Below are 23,512 nucleotides of genomic sequence, written 5' to 3' on the forward strand. Positions count from 1 at the left end.
AAGACTGGATGTGATAAATTCGTATTTTAGTTGGCCTTTGCCTTCTAATCATCTTACGAGAAACAAAACTGTGATTTTTCTATCTGTAACTGTTGGTAATAAAGTCACACATTGGAATTAATTCAAATGATAGCTTAAATAAGTTGTTAAAATAATAATGTAAACAAATAAAATGCTAATTACCAATGAGGGAGGCAAGGGTATGTTACCAATAATAGTTACTAGCTATCATACAAACAACTATAATCTACAGTCAATCGTTTACGAGATATAGCATCACGCCATGCTGGGCCCCTCTGGTGAGCCTGTCTGAAGGTTTTATAGGCACCTATAGGATGGATGGAGGAACAGTTACCACAGAAACAGCAAGCTGAACAGAGAGGAAAAGTATGTGTTAAGAAGGCAATTCATAACGGTTTCCTCTGGACCAATAACCTCTGGAGATGAGTAATCCTCTTGGACCTACAAGAACTGAGAAACTCAGGACACCACAGTCTGGCCCAATCTGCCCAAGGCCACCAACACAGGCTAGCAGCAATTCGAGCTCACCTCACCCAAGAGATCCATGTTATTTACAAAGACTACATGACCATACACATACATCTGACGAAACAATGGACCTTGGAGGGACTCTCTGAACACCCACAAAAAGCTGCTGGAGGGTTGTGGGATGGTGCAGTTTGATCCTTCTGTTTCCAAACACAGAGGTAGGTTGCCCCCCACCAACTGATGCTCCAGGCAGGGAACTATGGGTGAAGACACAAGGGATCACACATGCTGTGTGAACAGCCACCCACTATCGATAACAGCAGCTCAATTACATTAACAATAACAACAAACTAATAAACAAGATGTGTTCTAAGAAATACTGGTTGTGGGTGATCTGTGTGACCCCCTCCTCTATCCCCTTCTAGGGACAAAGCAATCACAACTATTACGGATTTACATGCGAGATGAACAAAACAATAATTCTGGAATCCACAACATTTAATTAGTTTATATTATGTATACATTTTTATACATACATAAAAATATAGCTGAGAAGACACATAGTAAATTTCCTGCAGTTTGCCTAAGTTAATATTTATTAGCACCTAATCAAAGAATACCCAGAGAATAGCTAACAGTTAAAAAATTCAATGTAGGATCCATGCTGGTAAAGAGTGTAGGGAAGGGGAAACGGAGGATGTAGCGGAGAAAAATTTAAAACTCAGAACAGCTCACTTGTGATTTTCTATAAGGATGTGCACTCATACAAGCACACAGGATCTTCTGTGATTTGTGCTTCTCGAAAGGTCTAGCATTAGTAGAAAATAATACATTTCCAGGGATGGGGCATCCGTAACTTCTCTGGGCAAGCTGTTCCAGTTGTCCTGTCTTGTCAACATCCTCACAGTCAAGAACTTCTTCCTAACATCTAATCCAGCTATCCTCTGTAAGTTTAAAGCCATTCCTCCTTGTCCTACCACTACATGCCTTTATAAAGAGTCCCTCTCAAAATTTCTTGTAGGCCTCTTTAGGTACTGGAAGGCTGCTATAGGGGCTCCCCTGAACCTTCTCCAGGCTGAACAAGTCCAACTCACAGCCTATCTTCATACGGTAGGTGCTCCAGCCCTCTGAGCATCTTTGGCCCTCCTCTGGACTCACTCCAACAGGTCCATGTGCTTCTTATATTGGGGGCCCCAGATCCAGATGCAGTACTGCAGCTGGGGTCTCATGAGAGCAGAGCAGAGGGGGAGAATCACCTCCCCTGACCTGATGGTCACGCTCCTTTTGATGCAGCCCAGGACATGGTTGGTTTCTGGGCTGCAGGTGCACACTGCTGGGTTATGGTTAGCTTCTCATCAACCAACACACCAAGTCCTTCTCCTCAGGGCTGCTCTCAATCTACTCTCTGCCCAGCCTATATCTGTGCTTAGAATTGCCTCAATCCACATGCAGGACCTTGTACTTGGCCTTGTTGGAAATACATGAGGTTTGCATGGGCCCGCCTCTCAAGCTGTCAAGGTGCCTCTGGACAGATGAAATAATACGTTGAGCAGATGAACTTACACCTAAGTAAAAAGGGAGCGTAAACTTGCTACTGCCTTCCCAGCAGCACATACTTCAGAAATCAGCTTTAAAAATTAAACAGGAGCTTGATAAGACAGTATTCTTATACCACCTGCATTACCATATTTGAGCATCTTCCAGTAGCATGTTGAGAGATACGAATAATTGCTCTTGAGTCCTTGGTGGTAACTTGGGCTTAACTCCAGACATCCTACTTGCTGGAGTGAGGCTCTGTATCATCGTATGATAAAACCAAAGACGATAAATACCTCACCAGGAGAAAGGTGCTTAGTGTGACTTCTTGCTTCTTTCTTGAAAATGCCTTAGAAGACAGCATTTTGGTTTCTCCATTTTCTGTGGCCTTCCTGACTCAGTCTTGGGATTTAAGTGTATGTGTTCAAGTAAGAGAAGACAGAAAAAGAGCAAGAGTTCTTTTTGCAGCAAACATTTGTAAAAGTTTATTGAGATCCTCAGTTAATGTGGGAATCCACTGTAATCTAGGATTTGTCTCCCAAATTTACACCTATGCTGTCACATTACTGTAGTTCTTCAATTTTCAATCCAGCTCACTCAGTTACACATACAGTCTTTGTTCTAGCTCTCTCTAGCTCTAGTTTGGACATAACCAAGTGACTCTGCAGACAGTTAAATTTAGGCAGAAGAAAGGCTGGTGCATACTTGAGTTCTCACTGTACTGACGTAGAGTACCCTTATAACATCAGTATACGCACAGTCAAGTGAGCTCTGACTCCTACACGTATGTGAGAAAGTTCATTATTCCTGACAAATAGAGCTCTCAACCACTGGTTTAATCTCAGAACATTTCAATATACCAGGCCAAGGCCATGGTAACAGCCCAAGTATCAGGAATTTGACACTGATGGAACATCAGAGTAAAAAGGAGAGAGTGAGCCTGGCATGCACTCGACAGCCTACGCCACTGAAGGGGGATGCTTCTGGCTGCTGTAAAGATGTGCTGAATCAGTACAGACTCTTGGAGAAGGGCCAGGTGGCTCTCAGCCCATGTGAAGAGGAAGGCTGGTGGGGTGGTTAGTCACTACGCTACTCATCCCAAACAAACCCATGGCTGGTGGGAGAACACCACCTGCTTTTGCTGGCAAAAGCAAGCGAGTCTTCCCACAGGCAGGCAGGCAGGCAGGCAGGCATTCTCCACCTCATTATAAAAATAAGTAAGAAAATATGCATCACTGAAAAAAGTTGACCCTGTAATGGTAAATTTCATTTCTATGCAATTATGTCTATACACTGAATAGTGCCTTAAACACAGGGGACATTTTCTTAAATAATGGCGTTTGCATCATACAGACTTGGGATTCTCTGTGTCTACTATGCAGTTCAGGATATTCATGTGCTGTAATGAATTCCACTGCCTTAATTTTCAAGGCAAAACATTTTCTACACTTTCTTTAGGACTAGCTGCTGTAAAGTTGCATAATAAAGCTGAATTTTACAAGCTCACTGTAAAGAATAATGTAAATTGTATGCCAGAATACTGGAAGAAATTTACTTATGTGTCATAAAACCAAAAAATGCAGAAGAAACAATGTGAGAATTACTTATCTTTAAAAAAAAAAAAACCACCCAAAAGTCTGAAATCCTCATCTCCTCTGGATTATTTAGGGAGGTATTCCTTTATAGAACCAGAATCTTTCAGAATCCAGAAGATGCAAGTCAAAATAAATGCCACATATTGCCTTCACCAAGTTTTAACAGCTGTATCCATGCTTAAGAATGGAACTAAAGCTTAAAACAAATTGAAGCTGTTATCTTACTTCAATATAATTCATCCTTTGCAGGGCTTCTTCTGAAAGTAAGTTTCTGTTGCAAAACTTTAGAGCACTTTTCCATTACACACATTCCAAAATGGCAGCAGACTTATTCTGCCTTAATTCAACACCTAGTTCTCCTCAAAAACTTCAGCAGCTTTCAAGAGCCATCTTCATCACATCTATCATTACTGACTTCGTTCTATGATTGCATGTTTAGAGAATTTTTTTACAGAATGGTAGCAAGACTATATAAATAAAAGATTAAAGTTACTGATACGACATCAGCAGAAACTTTCAGTGGCTTCAGTCAAATAACATATTCTGGATTTTTCACAGCTTGCAAGGGAAAAGTATGACTCTGTGCTAACACCAACACCAGTCTTCAAAACTCATTTGTAACATAATTCACTTCCTAGTTGAAATGAAAATGCAATTCTGATCTGGAAAATATCAATGGACATTGGTCCGTCAATAGAGTTTTTACTTACAAACTCAATACCTCAGAGTCTGATACCTCCATTACTAATCTATTCCTGGGGAATTAACCACATGGTTTTTACATGACAGTCAATCTAACAAGCTTTGATGGACAACGCTTGCACCTCCACTGGAGACATTTTTAATAACTTTAGCACACACCAGAAGGTACAGTGCACAGAATTAAGATTTCAGAAGAGCAATATTGGATTATTATTTTCCATCTCTTCCCACAGACTTGCACCAACATTTTGCAATTACTGACCTTTATTCTTGGAATACCAGCAAATTATTACTTACTCATAAATGAAACCAGTTGGGTGATTTGCCTTTGTTAAGAATTAATTTATCTGAATTAAAAAGAATTTAAGTTTATTAATTTAATTTTATTAATTAAATAACATTACCACTCCATGGGTATAGACAATCCCAAATTGGATTTGAGTTTAATGAACTCTGGAGAGGTTCATTAGCTTAGATGCAGCACCGCAGGAATGCAGTTAAATGGGTTCCAAAGCCTTTTCGGGTCCAGCAGAGGTACAGAACTGATTTATTTCAGAACATATCTTGAGCTCATAAATCCGTAAGATCCAAAATGATTCCATGCTGACCTAGTTTGAATGCTTCTGATCTCAACTCTCAGGACTTGGATGTGCAATAGCATGGTAGAGAAGCATTTAACCATCTGTTATCCCCACTAGTCCTGGTTTGTTTTTTTTTTTTATCCAGGCACAGGACTGTAACATGGCACTAACTAATAGGATCATCAACAGCATCCAGGCTCCAGCAGGGCTCCTGCTGAGTCAGAACTAATGCCCAGGGTGATTATTTGCAGTTGGGTGAATCCATCCTGGACTGTCCGAGTGTTGATAGTAACCACAGCATCCAATGTTGTCCCAGTTATCTAGGATGTCCTGCTCCCTGTGATCCTGGATAGCAGAGAGTTGGTTACACAACATCCCAATCAACAGAATATAAATCTGTTTGAAGAAACTGAAAACTAAAGATAGCACTGAAGAGCTCAGTTTCAATTAGTGCAAAACAGCATCTCATTTTTTTCCAACTTGGAGGACATTATAGCACACTTTGTATATTACATAATGCTTTCAAGTAGAAAGGTTAAAATACTGGAGTATTTTAAAAGTTAAAATTACTCCCTCTTCAGAAGGATATTTTGTACCAAATACAAAAGTGTCAAATAATTAAATTTCAGTATTTCATAATCCAAAAGAACACCCAAATTCTCTTCAAATCTTACTATGGGGTTCTTAGAGAAGTTTTGCTTCTCTTTGTTACTTCATTTTGATGCTGTTTAACATTAACCTCCAACACCCAACGGATACCTCTTACTACACTGGAGTTGCAGTCTCAGCACCCCAGGTTCTGTAGTTCTGTTTTTAGGCTTCCCTGAAGCAACACAGCAGGTTTTCTATGGAGGCTATGCAATTTCCATCCTCAGAAATTCAGAACTCAACTGGTCAGGCCCTGACCAGCCTGACCCAGCTGGCCATGCTTTGAGAAGAGGCGAGGCCAGGCCAGACCAGACATGACCTCCAGAGGTCCCTTCCAACTAAAATTATTCTGTGATTATATCTACTTGCAGTACTAGAGCTTCCTGCGGTGCAACACAAAGAGGTCAGAAGTTGTGCATTGCCTCCAAGGAGCCTGAATGAGAGTCGCAGCACACTAGAGAAATGGGCAATCGCCAAGGAATGCCACTGACATTACTAGAATAATTCTGAACTTTGAGGCAGCACCATGAGCAAAGCATTATCTTTTCTCATGCTGTTTCTACATTGCTTTATGTGAAATTCTATCTCTATTTTACCAATAAAACTCTAGTGGCTTTAATTTTTTCGCACTCAATGTACATTGACAGAAAGAAGACAATGTTTTTGGTATTTTAATTACCATAACTGAGAATCTGCAAACGAACATGTATTTGCAAAAACCTCATTCTCTCTTTCTCCCACTTAAACGCCACATGAACTCACTAGCTAACCCACATTATAAGTTGCAGGAGCACAGAATAACTAACGAAGACAGTTTCCATTCCTACACATCACAAAGAAATACACAGTCCTCTTTCTCTACTGAGAAAATTTCAGTATGTCATAATGCCTAGAAACTTAAAAGATATTTGAACAACAACAAAAAAAAGAAGTATAATTGGTATTGGGTCCCATATAGCCAAATTACAGCTCTAATCCAATTGCTAAACTGCCATATGCTCTGTTCTAAGGAATCAGACAGTTCTTTACCATGACTCTCCAGAAATAACTCTGCTTTGCAGTTGCCCAGCTGGGCATTTAAAATGTTTCACAAAGGTCTCGTGTCATTCATTTGGTGGAAAAGGACATCACATAACCATACTCCTTGCAAATTCATCCAATTCTTATTTTTGAGACCAAATGTTGAAAGAAAATAACAAACGTGGTCACAGGACTCTGGAAATGTGAGCAACGGCAAAGTCCCACTGCAGGTATTTATAGGAAGTACTAATGAAACCTAGAGAAAAGTCACACATCTCCAGGTTTGCCCCCTAATTTACTAATTTCAAGACAAATATCTACAATACATACAAAATACACTCGATCAGGCAACAGCAACTTTCCAGTCTAAAACTGGGATCAGTATTCATTCCTTGCCCACACAGAAGCCCTTAGAGATGCATCAGGTAACAGACACCCATTCTTTGACAGAATGTCCTCTTCTCTTAGGGATTTCAAAAGAATTCCCTCCCAACCCCCAGCATGAACGTTCTCTTTTTATGAAGTGTATATCCCAGCAGGCCTAAAGCAATACCAGACTAAAGAGAGGTATAAGCATTAATTGATAACTAGTCAAAGGCTATTCAGGTGTTGTATGTTAGACTGCTGTCAAAAGATGAGAATGGCCCTAAAACCAGGGAAAAATCTGAGTCTTTTGCTCCCCTCAGTGCCTGGAGCAGAGGTATCAATTCCCTGTTCCTCTTGGCTTTCTCCAGAGTCTATCCTGACACATGGCCAGCTGCCAAGGGACTCTGGATCCACAGCACAGGTGGAGAAATCTTCTCTCTGTGCCTGGGAGACCTTCAGATGAGGCAAAGTGGTGGTCTTCAGCCACCTCCCAGGGAATGCTTAAGGCCCAGGACAAAGGTGGACACCAACAATGCTGGATACACACAACTCTTCTCATGGGTTTCTTACAGGAGAAAGAGCCCAGCTTCAATGCTTTGCCTTGCTCAGACAACCACACTCATGACCCCTTATGGTCACTGGATGGGGTGTGACAGCATCAAAGCAGGCAGCAAACAGTGCTTTGCATTGCACTCTGAGGTCTTTGGAGGAATCTGCATCTTCCGTTAATTGCATAAGGACTGGTAGTTACACTGGCCCACTTGAAAAGGACCCTTGCTGCAAATCAAGTGTCTCTCAGGGCCCTGGTCACTTGCTTCTATGTTTATGCTTTCTTTTAAACAAGCATCAGGTTTTTGATACTTCAAGTGAAATACGGGAGAAAAAAAAAAAAAGGTATTTTATCAGCATTTAGAAGTAAAAATATCCCAGTGAAAGGAAAGCAATTGAAAGCTTTCTCCTTTCTTCCAAACACACAAGAAACAAAATTCTCCTCAAATACTGTAACTTTCACAACACAGTTCAACGATATTCTCTCTTTACCTAGTTGCTTAAAACGTGACTGAAGAGTGCAATAAGAACTCAGGAACATCTGGCTGGATTAATTAAATCCCTGTTTTTCATTCTTATGTACTTCACATTTCCCAGTATCAAATCCTCTCTGTCACAGTATGAACTTTCTTTCAAAAGCATGCTCCTCTGAACTCATAGAATTAATTCAGCTCATGTATTGTATGTATTTACATATCACCACATCTGATCAGTCTATAGCATAGAAACTTTGCATAACTGTCTATCTGCATATCTGCACATGCAAAATGTACCCTCTCTGAAACTACTATGAACACGGAGGTATATTAAGAGCCTTAGATTCGGCCTATCTGCAAAAAGCTGAGGAAGCCATGCCAAGACAAAGCAGAAAACTTGCACCATTCTCCTCTTCACATTGAGTTAATAGGATTGTTTTACAGGACAAAAGAACAAAGCATAAATGTTTAATTCTCAGGACATGCAAACACTGTATTGTTTTCCTGTTAGTAAAGGTGACAATCCTGTTCACACTTTTATTTGCTATCCAATTAGTAGGTTAACACACGTACAACTTGCCACCTCTGCACTTGAGGAGACGGTTTAGATGAGATGGGCTTTCTCAACTTTAGGAAGGGCGAGAATACTCTGGGTTGCAGGAGAAGCACACACATGTTATTTTTTCCACAAAGTCAGGTCACAAAGTATAGTTCTGCTGTTCACTGGGACAGAAAACATAATTTGCAAGACTTTAAATCGGCAACACAATTCTTAAAGCTAATTTTATTCTAATGGTATTATTTCATAAATAAATACTGAGAATTAGTATTTAATTGTTTCAACTCGAGATTTTAATTTTTCACCTATCAGTATGGGAAATCTCTTGGCAGCTCTGGAGGCTGTATGAAAATTAATTTTTTTGTTTAATTATAAACTGATTTAACTTTAATAGTGGAGGCTTTAATTGAAATATTTTAATTAAGTGCTTGAAGCAACACAATGCCAGCTTTTTGCTGGAGACTAGCTTATCTAACAGTGTGGAGTTTCACACTTACCCAGCTCCTGTGCTGTAACATACAGACTGCTATAGAACCAGCCGTAACTGCTGTTTTGTCCTGGCTAATGGCATGTAAGAAGACAACAGCGAGTGCATTCAACTACACACCTTGTTAGACCACGTTAAAAATATGGGCAGTAAAAGGGGGTGGTTAGGACTGTTTAAAAATAATTAGTGAGTGAAATAAGGATAATAGCTGCAGCATCTTGTTCAAAATGGGATTTCCACAGATGCCCTTCCTGCTTTCTGGCAACCCTCCCTGGAGGAGTAAGTGACAGACAGGGCTATCACATTGTTCTCTGATGGACAGCCAGACTGTGGCAAAACATAAACTGAAGCAGGGAATGCTGCTCTCTTCTTTTCCAGACAGGGTATCAAAAATTGAAAGCACTTGGGAAGTTCATAAATAGCGATACCAACACTATCAAGATCTCAGGAGTGCAGGGAGGAGCAAGGGTTGACTGCTTTTTAACAGATTAATTTCCGCCTTTGAACATTTCAGAAACAACACAGTCTGTCTCTGGGGCCCCTCCTGATGAGATGAACAAATAAAGAAATCGGATTTAGAAGCAGAGAGGAATCTGACAACAGCAGCAGCAGAACTTCATACTTTTAAAACTATCCAAAACCTCTGAAGCCTTCTGGAAAGAGGGGTCAGGAAGGTGCTATTATTCTGAAAACAAGGGCGAGAATAGCAGAACAGTAACACTGATCACCTGCACAAAATCTACCCACAAGTATCCACATGGCTGCTTTGAGAACTAAACTATGAAACAGTTCACCTGTTATCATTGTGTTGGCTAAAAAAACTGAGCCACCTAAGTTTTCAAGTATTAATAACTATGGAAACTGACTTTGCAGTATAACAAATGAGTTAAAACATTTATACTTCATTGCAGATCACAGCAAAAGAGTTGCTTGCAGAGAAACCACACGAGAACCAGAAGAGGCAAGGAAACTGTTACAAATAAAAAGATACTACAATATATGACTAGGTTAACAAGATTTGTGGGGAAAAACATTCCATGCATTGCAATAACAGGAAGATACTGTTATTTAGAAAGCCTTCTTCCTTACTACTAAACAGTGCCCCCATTGATCAAATAGCTTAAGATCAAACAAGAGATAACTACAACAAAGTTTCACTGTATTTGACAGTGGATTAATTAAATTACAGAAGAACATACTGATTCACACAGCATATCGTGCCTCCGGCAGAAAACACTTAGGAAGAAAAGGGAGAAGGACAAGTACTTAGCGCAATTATGTAAAAGAGACAGACAAAATGTCATTTGGGAAAACAAGTAATGGCTGGGTCAAGTAACTAGGTAAAGTAACACTTGAAAACGCAAGGGTGGAGCACTGCAGGGTGTTTCTTGCCCTATTTCTCTCATATTCCTGTCCTGTACTGGCTAGTACAATTCATTTTGACTGTCTGAAGGAGAAAAGCCTGCCAACTAATCTTAGAAGCCAAGGAAGAGAGATTAACAGAGGAAATGAGTAGGTCTGGGCTTCAAAATCCACCTTCTCCAATTTCCCCTTCTTCCATCTAAAGTGTGTAACAGAGCTGTTATGAAACTGCATGTTGCGGTGGTAAAAAAACATTTTATTCTTTTAAAACCCCCCGAGTGAAGAACATGGCCAAAATTGTGCCTGAAAGCTGAAGAGGCTTGCTGGAACTGGCAGGATAAAAAATTCAGGAAAATTAAGAAATTCTCAGCTGGTGAAGATCACTTTAGCTCCTTTAATCCACACTGCTATGCTGATCCAGACCAGCTGAAAATCTGAACCTTCTATTGTGTTGTGCTATTTTTAAGTAGCTAAACTTAAATTGAGTACAATTGTTCAATCCTATGACATGGTCCTGAAAGACAAGTACAGTGCAAGTGAAAAAGAGCCATCACCAACATGTTCCAGCCACTCACAGAATCCTTCATGTGCCTGTCAAGTCTTATCAGTGCTATCAAATTACCTACAGCTGTTCCCAAATCTCTGCTGGGAGCTACACAGCAAACCCCACAAAAGTGGAAGCCTTTCAGCTTTAAACATTCCCTCCTGTTAAAAATACTTAAGCCACCTGCATTTTCTATTAGTCACCTTGGTGGTCTGTAACATTATCACTCTTGTGAAGGCAAGACTTAACCCCAGCTTTTCTGTTGCATGTCATAACCTCTTCTTCCATTACTTACTCTCCCTAAGGAAATGAAGTGCAGCATTTCTTGCCATCAAGAAACTTTCCTGGTTTCCATGGTGAGAAAAAATTCCCTGGTAGCACCTAGATTTATTAAATCATACAAGCCCAAACTTTGAGAACAAAGCTGGGTCTGTCAGAATGGCTGATGTCATCTCTCAGACACTCACCAGGGTGACAATGGCACATTCAGCAGTCAGTTGAGCAGCACTAAACAACGTCCGAACAAAGCGGTAAATCTGTTTCTGCTCCGGGTCATGTTTGTCATAGTCTGGTGGCACTTCGGATTTCTAAGGAAGAAATACTTCCAAATAGGTGACTGAAACAAAATGAAGCAGACAGAAAGAAAGACAGTTCACATGAAAGGGAAGAAGAGAAAGATGAACTTACCGAAAGGGGATGAAGGTTTTCATCAAAAATATCTAAGAGCATTCTTCCGTCTGTATCCCTAAAAAGCATTAAAACCAAAGTAGTGTCATTATCTGAACATGACAGCACGCAGCTCTCATAGACACAAATATATTGCTAAAACTCCAGCACTCTCAATGCTGCAAGATGCTTAGAAACACAGCAGAAATACGATTTTCAAACAGAAGCTGGACCTGTTTTGCCACAAAATTCACATGTAACATGAAACCCGTACTATAAAGTTGCTAAAATTTTCCATTTTCAATGCCCAAGACACATAGCTTTTGTACTCTCTACTGTGAGGTTTGTTCACCGTAGTAAGAAGTACTACTATAAACATAAAATCAGCCCAGCTTACTCTCCTTTTCTTAACTATTTTTGCAGTTATTTTTTAGTTAATACATATATAATTCACCTTTTTTTTTTACTTGGAAAATCCTATCCTGTTCTCATAATGATTTCTGAAAACAAAAAGGAGTATATACAAAAAAAAAAAAAAAAAGAAAACCCGACAAAATAGTATTCCTATTCATTGGTTTTATCTGCTATTTCTCTCTCAGATCCCTGTTGCTCAAAATCAGCATGCAAGTTTCTGCAAGTTCACAAGCCTAACATCCAGTATGCAATATAAGATCTTGCTGCGTGTAATCTTGGCAGGAACACTGACAGTCACAGAAGTGAGTGGTATAACAGTACCAGTTAGAACTGGACACTGTGCACAGATGCATCCATGTGACCTCCTTCATACAATCCCATCTTTCTTTATAGCATCCTGGTACTCTGGTCATAGAGTTCTTAAGAGAGAAGTCACTGAATATGTCTTCTGTCTTTATTCAATAGCACATGTCTCAGAGCATGCAAACATGAGTTTTACAGTGGATTCATGTCTACAAAACGTATTTATTAGCAGTTAACATTTAAACGTCAACATCTGAAGATGACATTTATTCTGCTATAATGCCTCCTAACTCTGGAAATAAGCACGTTGGGTTTTTTTAAGGATTACCTAAACTAAAACAAACAGACTGAGATAATTACTACAAAATTCCCAATCGCCAAGGAATATAACAGAGACTCTTGCCCCTGCATAAAAAGGCTAGTATCTTAATACAGAAGTAGTCTCACTGATGTGCTAAATAAACTGTGGCCCTTCACAATGAGGAGAAAGAAAGAAATAATTTCCTATGTTATTTCTTCATGTTGTAGCTGCTGCATGATATGAAGGTACATTTGATTGTCCTCAAGCTATATGAAAAAAAAACCCATTAGAACAAGTTTACATTATTATCTTTATAAAATGAACCATCTACAAATTGATCCTAAGCATTTTTCATGGTTAGTTTGTTGGGGTTTCTTTTGTTTATTTATTTAGCAAATTCACCAATACTTATGCATTCCTCAGAAAACAAGGTAAGTGCAGACTTTACCACATGTTGAACAGCTAAGCAGAACAACAACAAAAAAAAAGCTGCAGAAAGCCAATCAATATAACAATGACAGGAGATACTGGGTAAAGAAGGAATAATAACTACAATGTCACAATCAAATTGAAAGTGGGAAACATATGAAGAAATATTCTATTTCATGTATAGTTTCTCAAAAACAATGGGACTAGTAAGAGTTTGGAGTATTAGGAAATAATTTAGTCTTAAGCCTACTGTGCAGGAGAAAATGAACAACTAAATGTTGCCTGAAAACAATTCTTTGGCAAAGCAAGTGCTTGACTCGTTTTCTGTCAAAATCAAACTTGAGTCTTCGTAAGAGTTACAGTGGTTTCTTACTCCCCACCCCCCATAATGAACCAAAATCTACCACATACGTCAACAACTTCATTTTAGCCTATAATGGCAGGAAATAGAACGTACGCCTTGCTATTGCTGTTTCATCAGCAAGTACATCTGAATGCTGTTATCACATTGTCCCTTCATTCCAAAATTCCAAAAAACTGAAGACAGAACAGTCACTTCACATCCTTCATTTCAGAGTCATTAATTGATGATCACGAGCCAGCTCCAGCACTGCTGCTGAGACCATCTGCCCCGAGCACAACAGAGGGAATGTTTACAACGTGCCTTCCCACCCTGGGCAGCAACTGGACCTGCCTGAATAAATCACCTCTCCATCCTAAAAGCACACGCAGATAGCAAGTTTCCCAAGAAGGTAACATTCAGAATGTGTCTGTCTCCAAGACACTGTCTTGGGACTCTTTCTTTTATAAAGTTTAACCTCTCTGTCTATTAGTTGTAAGTCAAATTTGCATCAAGTTCTGTAAGAACACAAGTGGGCATATTTTACTGCAGACAAAAATCAGCTCCATGACAATATGCAAAAAAGCAAGTCTGGTGTACTTTGGCTCTGGACTCCTCCTGCTCAACTCTGTGCTCTTACTGAAGTTCCTCACCCTTTGTAGTCCCTAATCTGCTTTTTTCTCTTTTATATAGTTGGCATGAAACTTAATAGAGCACTTAAAAATAACTTACTTCCACATAACTTTAGAGTCTGATTATCTTTGACATCTCTCATTTAGTCAAGCATAGTAAAAATATACTAGTTAGCCAAACTAACCAAGGGAAAGAGGGAACCACAGATGGATAAACAAGTAATCCAAGCATGATCACTGATGCCTCATTTCCTGGGAAATGAGATTAAAAGTTTGCATAAAGATTTCACTCCAACTCCTGCATTCCATATTGCCATGTTTCTGTCCAAGGCCCACTGACATCTTGGAAAGTCTTCCAAGTGCTTTCAGCAGAGATCAAGCCCTAAGCCTTTCTGCCCCTGTGCACTTCTAAAGGTTTCTCTTCAGATGTCAGCCTTGTTTCAAGTGTGATGGGTGCCAATGACCTGAAACATGGTCCCGAATGACGTACCAGCTTAACTTTAAACTTATGAGTAATTCCTTTTGTTCTAGTCTGACTTCTTACAGTCCAGAAGAAAAAAAATGTGCAAGTGGCTTGTTAGATTGAGATCTAAGCCAAGTTCTCTGAAAAGACACACTGAAAAGCCATAGACAAAAAAGTCACTTTAAGTATTTATACAATCTCTCCTTAGAAATGCCAGGAAATATTATCTTATGATACTGTGATATATCATGAGGACAGGGAAGTTAAGATACAAAACCATGATTCAACATGAAGAAAGCTAATTTATGCACCAAGTTACTTTTTAGAGAATGTATTTTCTATTCAATTTCAATCAGCTTGACTGAGCAGAGATCTAAAACATACTACACCAGAAGAGAGAAGCCAGGACCTGCTCCGTTTCTGAGGCTTCTTGAATTACATCTATTCACAATGTCCCTCTTCCTGTATATTTACTATCTTTTATTTCAAAAACCATCAACATTAACTGATCAATGATTTACAGTTACCTTTACAAAGGTGTAGTAAAAAAATAAATTATAAAAAAAAGAGAAAAAAATCAATCTGAAAGCCACTATTCAGATTTGTCTATACATAATCACAACATATGTAACCATGCAGAAGCGCCCAGTACACATAAAACCAAAAACTGATCAAAGTTTTTCAGTGATGAACTGTACTTCCAGATTTTTATGGTACATCATCCTCTAATTTCTATTTTTTCTAAGCAAAATAATATATATAAAACGTACAAAAGAATATGTTTCTCATTTCTAGCATGGAAAATAAGGAAACTACTACTCAAAAACATTTTGAAAGAAACACAGCATGGATTTTTAGGGTTTGATCAGTTAATTTGTTTTGATTAGATAACTTCAGTACAAGATTTCATTATTCACATACCTGTTTTTGATGTGGTAATATATTGCAAGAGCTACACTGTAAAGAAAAATATAGAGTTAGTATCTCAGGACTGTCAAATTATATTATTTATATTAACAGGCAAATTTAAAACCCAGCACAATGCATGACAAAAATATGCTCAACAGCCTATTTTATTCAGTTCAGTGTTAGATACCAGGAAGACTGCTCTAAACAGACAATTCTAGAATATCTGTTCAGCACACTCCAAGTGCCTCTTTTTCACTAATAATCAAGTATCTTACAAAAATACTCGTACTCCATATACCAAGTTGCACATACCTTCCATTTAATGCCCTACGCCACCAAAGTCAATGATAAGACTCCTACTGACTTCCGAGGTTGAAGATAAAGAATCACAGACATTGAACATTCTCTGTTATTGTTTGCTAATGCTTCCAGGCTAACATGAAATGTTTTATGATTTTATGTTTAAAAATGGCTTATGATTTTATGTTTAAATCCATTAACTTTTGGCTGTCTTTCTATGTAGCTACTCACATACCAGATTGAAATACCAGGCTTCTACCGTTTTATGGCATCAAGTTATTTACTTTAACTCAGGAAAGATGACTCCCTGAATAACTTACTGCATTATGCATTTTCCATGTTCTCAACCACTCACCAAAGTACCCGTTTATATACTGTGCAAAGACAAAAAGCATCCTTACATTCACAGAAAGCTAAGATTTTAATGACATACACAACTAACTGATTTCATTAACATTTGAGACCAAAGAAAATTAAGACATGGCTTCTCATGGTTATTCTCCAGTTTCCAACTCACAACTCCAGTGTTATCAAAGGAAACACGCTCTACTCATGACTCCCTACTTGTTCCAGCAGCACAAAACCCAGTCAAAGCTAAAGTGGATGAAGGAGGGAGTTTCTGTTTGTTGACAATTTGTCTTGTCAGTGATTCCCTATAAGATGCTTGTGACTTACACTGATGCAAAATTCCTTCCTTCTCCAATAAAAGGCCTTTTGAAAGAGTCAATGGATTGTTCTGTAATTTTATTCCAGAATTTTTACATGAAAACTGCTATACTGCGTATTAGGAAGATAATATGTTGGAGCTATGCCATTAGTAGAATTTTAACTTATTTCAGGTTTGTTTGGTTTTGCTTTATTTGAACAGCCATGCAGTGGAAAATAGTTCTTCTTAGTTGAAAGTAAAAACATTTTTCTAACTCTGTATGAGCATTACAGCTTTTACCTGACTGCACTAGAAGTTTTTAGCTCATAAGTGCTTTTAAAATTTGATTTTTTTTCTATAGATACATATTTAAGGAATTAAAAGATACTGTGTACCGTAGACATTTGAAGGGCACAGTCCTCACTGAACACAAAAAACACATTTATGAATGAAGTTAGCCTGACTGAAAGCTATTCACAAAATGAATTAGTCCTCAAATTTAATTTTAAATTATGCCCCAAGGAACACACTTGCAGCTCCAGTTCACTTTATGAAAGCAGATGCAAGAATCTATGTACAGAGCTCTCTGCTTGGTGCCCATATGGTTCTTTTTGTAACAAAATGTCAAATTATGTTCAGAAAGTATTTACTATTTACAAATCTGCATCAGAATCTGAAAGTCTTTTGGAGCTGTAATAGATTAACTCAGACTCAAGTTTCATTCTGCTTTTCATATGCTGGTTCAGCCAGCTCTTGGTATGCAGGAAGGAAGCTTAGGGAACTTTCCATCACCCTACCCCAGCCACCCCACTGATGCTGCAGATCTCCAGTATATGCACTAATATTTTAAATACACCAGTGTGTAAGGTGACCCAGAAGAAACAAATAAGACAGTCAAAATACATCCCTCATAGATTTACCTACACTAGCCATTTGTCAGCAGAGGCTGCCAGGGTGAGGGCAAGAAATGAAGTTTTTCAAAAGCAATAATCCTGCAGTCTCTCTACCCTTCAATCTGTTAAATGTGCAGCCAGACAGCAGAGAAAAGACTCCTCACCCAGAGGCCTTATGTGCCAAAGTCCAGTTTCTCACCCCACATAGCCCTTTTCAAACCCCCTGACCCCTTGCCACACTGGCAGCTTGGCCCCAACCCTGCACAACTCCTTCCACCCAGACCCAGCAACAGCTCTTCCAGCCTGACACAGTCCCTCTCTTCCTTATGGCTCTCCCTCCTGCCTTACATCCCAAGTCTCTCCCAAACATCACCACTTTGCTCCCCAACCCCCAGCATTTCTTTCTAGTGCCTCTTCAACAAGGTTGCTGCTGACCACTGTGGCCTGCTGCAAAAGAGTCTGGGCCGCTGCAGCCAACTGAGCCCACCTCTTCTTTCCATAAGCAGTTTCAGTTCTGATTCAAAAAGGGGCCCAAAACCCAAAAGGCTGCACTTAAAAGAAATCTGCATGCAAAGCATTTTACAGCAGTAAAGTATGGGATTCCAGAAGGAAAAAAAAAGAAGAAAAAAAAAATCCTTTTTTTCAGTGTTCATCTCAATTATTGTTACTAATTAAAGAAACTTGAAGTAAAGCAAGACTATTATTCAGGCAGAAAGAGCTGATGAGGAATTAGGTGTCAGTCTGACTGCAAATCCCTTCTCCATTCCCTTCTTCCCTTAATCAGAAAAATTAAGAACATGTTTTAGTGACCACCAACACTATAAACCCCTTTGGACGTGTTATTCTGACTATATTTGTCTCTCATGCAAATATTTCCGTAGCAGAGATTTTTTCTTAATAAATTTTTGCACTTGAGTACAGCAAGGCAATCATCCTATGAACAACTCAAGAGAGTGTATCAGCAATCATAATGAACAAATAGCATGAAATGCCTGAGCATTTGTTCTCTCATTTTTTCCCCTTACTGTACAAAGTGTGAAGAACAATCCTCTATAAATACCAATTTCATTTCTCTCCAAATGTAGAAAAGCACCAGTGAAACCTGAAATGATTGTTTGAGGCAACACCCAAGGGTAAGCCCATGTACGCACCACACACAAAGCTCCCCGCTGCTGTGTATTATAATAAACTGCCAGTGCCCTTGTAGTCAATAAGGAAATGAATCTGCAGACAATTCATTTCCATTTCCAACAGAAAACAGGAAGGAAAGCTCAGCAAATGTTCATAAGCATCATCTCATGAACAGAAAAGAGGTCTTAAAATTCAGGTAATTCCAAAACTCTGAATAAACAAGTACCCAAGTCAGTTTTGAGGACCCATCCAAAGCAAGTACCTGGTTGAATGTTGAAGCACAAGGATTTCAGCTGTTGGAATCTGAGAATCTTAATTGTTGCTTTCTGTTGAGATATGCGGTATTGGGAGTTTGACTCTGCACAGAGCTAAAATAAGAAAATAAGCTCTTGCTTATCCTATTCACTGCCTCTGCAGCATGATCAAATTACATAAATTTTCTCCTTCAAAAACTAAAACCTTTGAAGCTTGCTTAGTAATGGTTCAGAAATATGTATGCATAGATACACATATATAACACAGGCTCTAGCAAAACGAAAAATAGAGTTATAAAACCCACCATTTGATGGTATACTTGAGGTTTGGCTGACTGACTGTGCTGTCATCCAGGAAAATAGTGGAGCAGGAACTGTACTTCCTTCTCAACTGCCCAGGAGGATGCTATGAAAAACATGCAAAAGAACAATGGCAATTATGTAATACCAAAGCATTTTTCTGAGGAGATGTAAGAATTCAGAGAAAACAGACTTCTGTCTCTCTCAACGACGCACACAGTAATGTGATCATGTTCTGAAGCAGCTCAGAAAGTTCAGAAATAATTACCAGCGCAGAAGTCACAACAATCCCTGCCTGTGCCTTGACTAATGTTTTCCAGTCCCAATCTGGCCTCCACCCCTCCTTCCCCAAAACAATGCAAAAATTTTTGTGCAGAATTACTCAAATGCATACATATATTTAGAAAGCAAAGATGAACAAGACCTATGGTTCTGTCCTCATTCCAAAAAAAGTAAGTGGAAGAGTGAAAAAGAAATCATGTTAACAACGAAAACAGATTTAGAAATAGATACAAAACCATGCTTGGAGAAAAGAGAATTAAAAAAAAACCCAAACCCAAATAAACCCCAACAAAATGAAGTAGGGGAAAGAGATCTTTACAGTAAGACTACTAAAACATCTAAAGTTTAAAAGGGAAAACTCAGAAAAAATAATTCATCAAGAATAGTTTGTTATTAGACACGAAGAAAATACATCAAAGTACGTAAGAGAAAGTGGATATACAAATAAAAAAGAAACACCTCTTAATAGAAAAAGTTTTCCACAGATTTAAACTGTATTTCTGCACTACCACATAAAAACATTGAAAAGCTCAGCCACAAAATGACATTTGACAACACTACTTATTTCTGAAGATATTTTGTTGAGAGAGCTTCTCCTTCAGCTCCTTGCTCCTTCAGAGCAGCCAACCAACCACCAGTCTAAAGAGAATAGTTTCCTCATATTAGCTAATAGCCGTCACAGTCATTAATGCTCTTTGATTTTATCCTGGCTTATTTTACCTACGCTAGTGAATAGCTTGAACAAGAGCCTGTGTCAGGAAAGTTAAGACCAGTCAAAGTGCAACAAATTACATGTTTAAGTTACAACAGAATAGGTTTAAAATTCAGCTGGCACATTGACATGGAAATTTTACGTGCCTTACAATGAATGTTGTTTCTACTGTTTCAGTGGAGCGCAATGTCAATAACATCAGTGGAATCCACAGGCATTTACCAGCTCAGAGCAACTGAGTCTCCAGGCTACAGTCCTGCGACTCCTACCTCAGTACAATTTCCCCTAATTTACAGAACAGATATTATTAAAAGTGCCAGCACTCCCATCTTCTCACTAATGCTTAATTTTCCATAGGCAGCAGACTCCTTAGCAGCATTCATTAGACAGAGAACAGTAAAACCTACATGCATCTGAGTCATCTTTCTGTTTTTCCCAGCTATGAGTGAAGGAGCATGCAAAGTCTTCTGTCAACTGGAAAAAAAAATTAAATTGTTTTCTGAAACTATCACAATTGTAGAAACAGAACATTCAAATTATGTGAAATCTCACCAACAGATTCTATCAAGGTCCCTCATTTGACCGATGGAATCACAGGCTGAACTGCTTTTCTTGGAAGTGAAAAGTTTAGTGGGAAAATTAAAATTCTCCCCTCTCAAAAATCCTCCAGGACTTTGGAAAGGTATTTCATGATACTAGGGAAGCTCACAATCCATCAACCTACCAAGCTATTATATGTAAAGCAAGGCATCAAACAGAACATTTAGAAGCACTGGAAGCATTCATGACAAAATGTACTATCTAGCATTGATGTATACAGAGAAAAGTACTAGGAGAGTGGTGACTTAATAGCTTTTGTTCTACCACAGCTGAGTTTGAATTTGTGGATTAGTCTGTTAAGTACCTTATGCAGGCATGATAAAGGCAAAGCAACTTAAAACAGCTGAAAATGAGACTTTAGTGGTTGAAAAAAAGGGGATGTCTAGATATTAAAAAAATTAAAAAAGGCATATGGAAAGTTTTAATTCTACATTTTAAGTATAAACATAGTTTAAAGGTTTACATAAAACAGAAGACAAATGGACTAGATTTGTTCAAGGCAAACATGAGTTAAAAAACAGAAAACAACTCTGTAGCAACACCATTGTCAGATTTAAATCTTCCTAGATAAACAGCATTTACATTTGACACATGCCAATAATTGCAGCCACACACCTTATTTCTGAAACTACCATATCACAGAACTCTCCACGGTTTTCAGCCCACATCACACTCTGTTAGGCTGAGAACTTTTCACACTTCAGAAAAATACGTGGTGTCTCATGCCTCACTTTCTGTTCACAACAACTTGGCAGGAAGGGGTACCTCTCCCAGTCTGAAGAATGGTGCCAAGTGTAAACCTACTATCTTGGATATATATACACATGTGTGCCATGTGAATAAGTAATCTATCCATAGATCAACATTCTTAGCATCTACTCTGATGTCCAAGTACAGCCATATGGTATGCCAGGTAAGAGGTTTTTTGCCTTTTCCAAATTACTGAGAAAGACCTTCAGCTTCATAGTCTAGCTTGACTGAGCTGGAAAAGAGCTAAGTCTCACAGTTCAGCCAAATATGCCTTTCTGAACCTCCACAAAATACTGCACAGGAACCTTCTCCACCCTTGCAAAGGATCAAATTGGTTTCTGAGCATCATCTCAGTATTCAGCACTGTCCTACAGAGAACCCCCCTGTTCTGTGTCCATTTCAATGGGATAAGTCCACACCCAAAATTGTACAGGAGCTTAATGCCTTCTCACTTCAAATTCATCAAGGCGGATCACAAAAATCTCCCATTTAGACAAGTCAGAGAGGACCTAAGAGAAAGATCGGAACAGCTGAGAAAGGTTTGGCTAATTTCTCAAGGCTCTATATTCTAATATTAATGGAAACCTTCTCAGGTTCTGTCCCACCATGAAGGCTGACATGGGGGATGAAAGGGCTGGTATAGCTCCTTTTGTAAACCTTCGTATGCAAATGTGACAGTGAGCATAGCGCACGTGTGGAGCCTTGACAATCTCTGCTATTAACAAATATTTACAAATTAAAAGTACCTAATTAATATGAAGTGGGATTCACTTTATGTGTGTATTTTAACTTGAAGTATTAATATGTTTGTACCCAAGCTGAGATTCAGTAGACGTCACAATTCTCAACTTCAGCAAGAATCTTGACTTCATCTGTCACACAATTCCCGAAGGACAAAATTCATCAGAGGTTTGAAAAAACTCATCTAGAAGGAAAAAATGAAAGACTGGAGTGGTCTTCTCCAGAACAATGCAACAGCAATGGCCTTAAGTTATGTTGAAGGGAATTGCAAAGAAGAGAATGCTGCTCTCCATGACCAGCGTGAATGGGATAAGAAAGAGCAGGCTTCTAGCAAACTAGGGAAAGTTAAGATTGGCCCTGAAAGTGAGAGAGGAGGTGATAGCAAAAATAATCCAACCCAGCCATCACCTTTTTCTAACAGCAGGGATAGCTTGAGTGACTTGAGCAATGATATAATCTCCATCACTGAAAGTTGTAAAGAAAAGGTAAAACAAACATATACCAGGAATAGTGTAGATGCAGGATTCTGCTCTTAGGAAAGAAACCACACTGACTGACCTCTTGAGATGAATTCTGGACCAATTTTCTATCATTTTATGATTTCTTTTAGAGGGACGATTTGTAGCTCTTTATTTCAGAAGCAGCTATTTTTCTCATTTCAAAGACAGACATTCATTAAGAAATGCTGACAGTATAGGTTACAATGAGTACATAACAGCTGTTTTGTGAAATTTCTTTCTTTACAGGAAAAGATGTTATAATGGAAAAAATTGCTTTATAACTTGGTAAGCTTTTACACGTCTTAGAGAACAAACCCTGAGAGATCAAGATTCAGTGTAGTTGTGTTAATGCCAGGTGTTTCTAGCTCTTAAAAACAGCAGTTTTCCCCTCTTGCACCAGGGCTAAGGAAATATCACTGCTTTATTTTTCTCCCAGCTTCAACCTGAAACTTACCAACTTTCCAAATCATGTTTCTTTCAAGATGCACAAACAACAGGCTTTACTTGAAGTTTACATAAAATACATCTTTTCAGAAGTAGAATGGCTTAGTTTGCCATCAAAATCGTGCAAGCTCCGCGAACTCCTTCCGTATACCTGCTATGATATGAAAGGAATCACACCAAATTCCTAACTAATTGGCAATGAGAATGAACAAGAGGATGAGTTTCTCTCAGCATTCATTTTAGCATCACTCAGAAATTAAAACTAAATTTGTGGGGAAAGGGGAAGTGTTACTGTTTCTTTTGTTAAATTTGTCATTCTAGGGTGGTTTGGGGTAGAAACATCTAACAGATGAGTGAGTGCATATTGACCAAACCCCATACTCAAAACTGACTAGAAAAGGACCAGCCAGCTCTGCCCTGGAAGCTCTTTAGCAACACTAGTATGGCACTATGCCTTGAGGCTCAGCAGGATGTGTTCATCGGGCACAACACTTCCCTAATGAAGCTATACAGCGTTTGTACCAGAGCTGGCTGTCAGCCAGTCAGCTTCCAGTCTGGCAGAGAAGCTTCTGCCTTTTTCAGTCTTCT

At 38.8% G+C, this 23,512-nt stretch overlaps 1 protein-coding gene across 4 annotated transcripts in view; it reads right to left on the reverse strand.

Annotated features, from left to right (window-relative positions):
- The window catches only part of CCNY (cyclin Y), a 121,950-nt gene that overhangs the window by 13,290 nt on the left and 85,148 nt on the right, over positions 1 to 23,512 (reverse strand). For all 4 annotated transcript variants that reach the window (XM_057398868.1, XM_057398872.1, XM_057398869.1 and 1 more), the window contains 4 exons: positions 18,901 to 19,001; positions 15,384 to 15,419; positions 11,602 to 11,659; positions 11,382 to 11,501 (listed from right to left, as the gene is read on the reverse strand). In XM_057398868.1, the coding sequence (XP_057254851.1) occupies positions 11,382 to 11,501; positions 11,602 to 11,659; positions 15,384 to 15,419; positions 18,901 to 19,001 (315 nt within the window). The remainder of the gene's footprint in view (positions 1 to 11,381; positions 11,502 to 11,601; positions 11,660 to 15,383; positions 15,420 to 18,900; positions 19,002 to 23,512) is intronic.

The sequence above is a fragment of the Pezoporus wallicus genome, unplaced genomic scaffold (genome assembly GCF_028554395.1).
Source record: "Pezoporus wallicus isolate ANWC-B61680 ecotype Strahan unplaced genomic scaffold, APGP_CSIRO_Pwel_v1 contig_7866, whole genome shotgun sequence".
Taxonomy (NCBI): Eukaryota; Metazoa; Chordata; class Aves; order Psittaciformes; family Psittacidae; genus Pezoporus; species Pezoporus wallicus.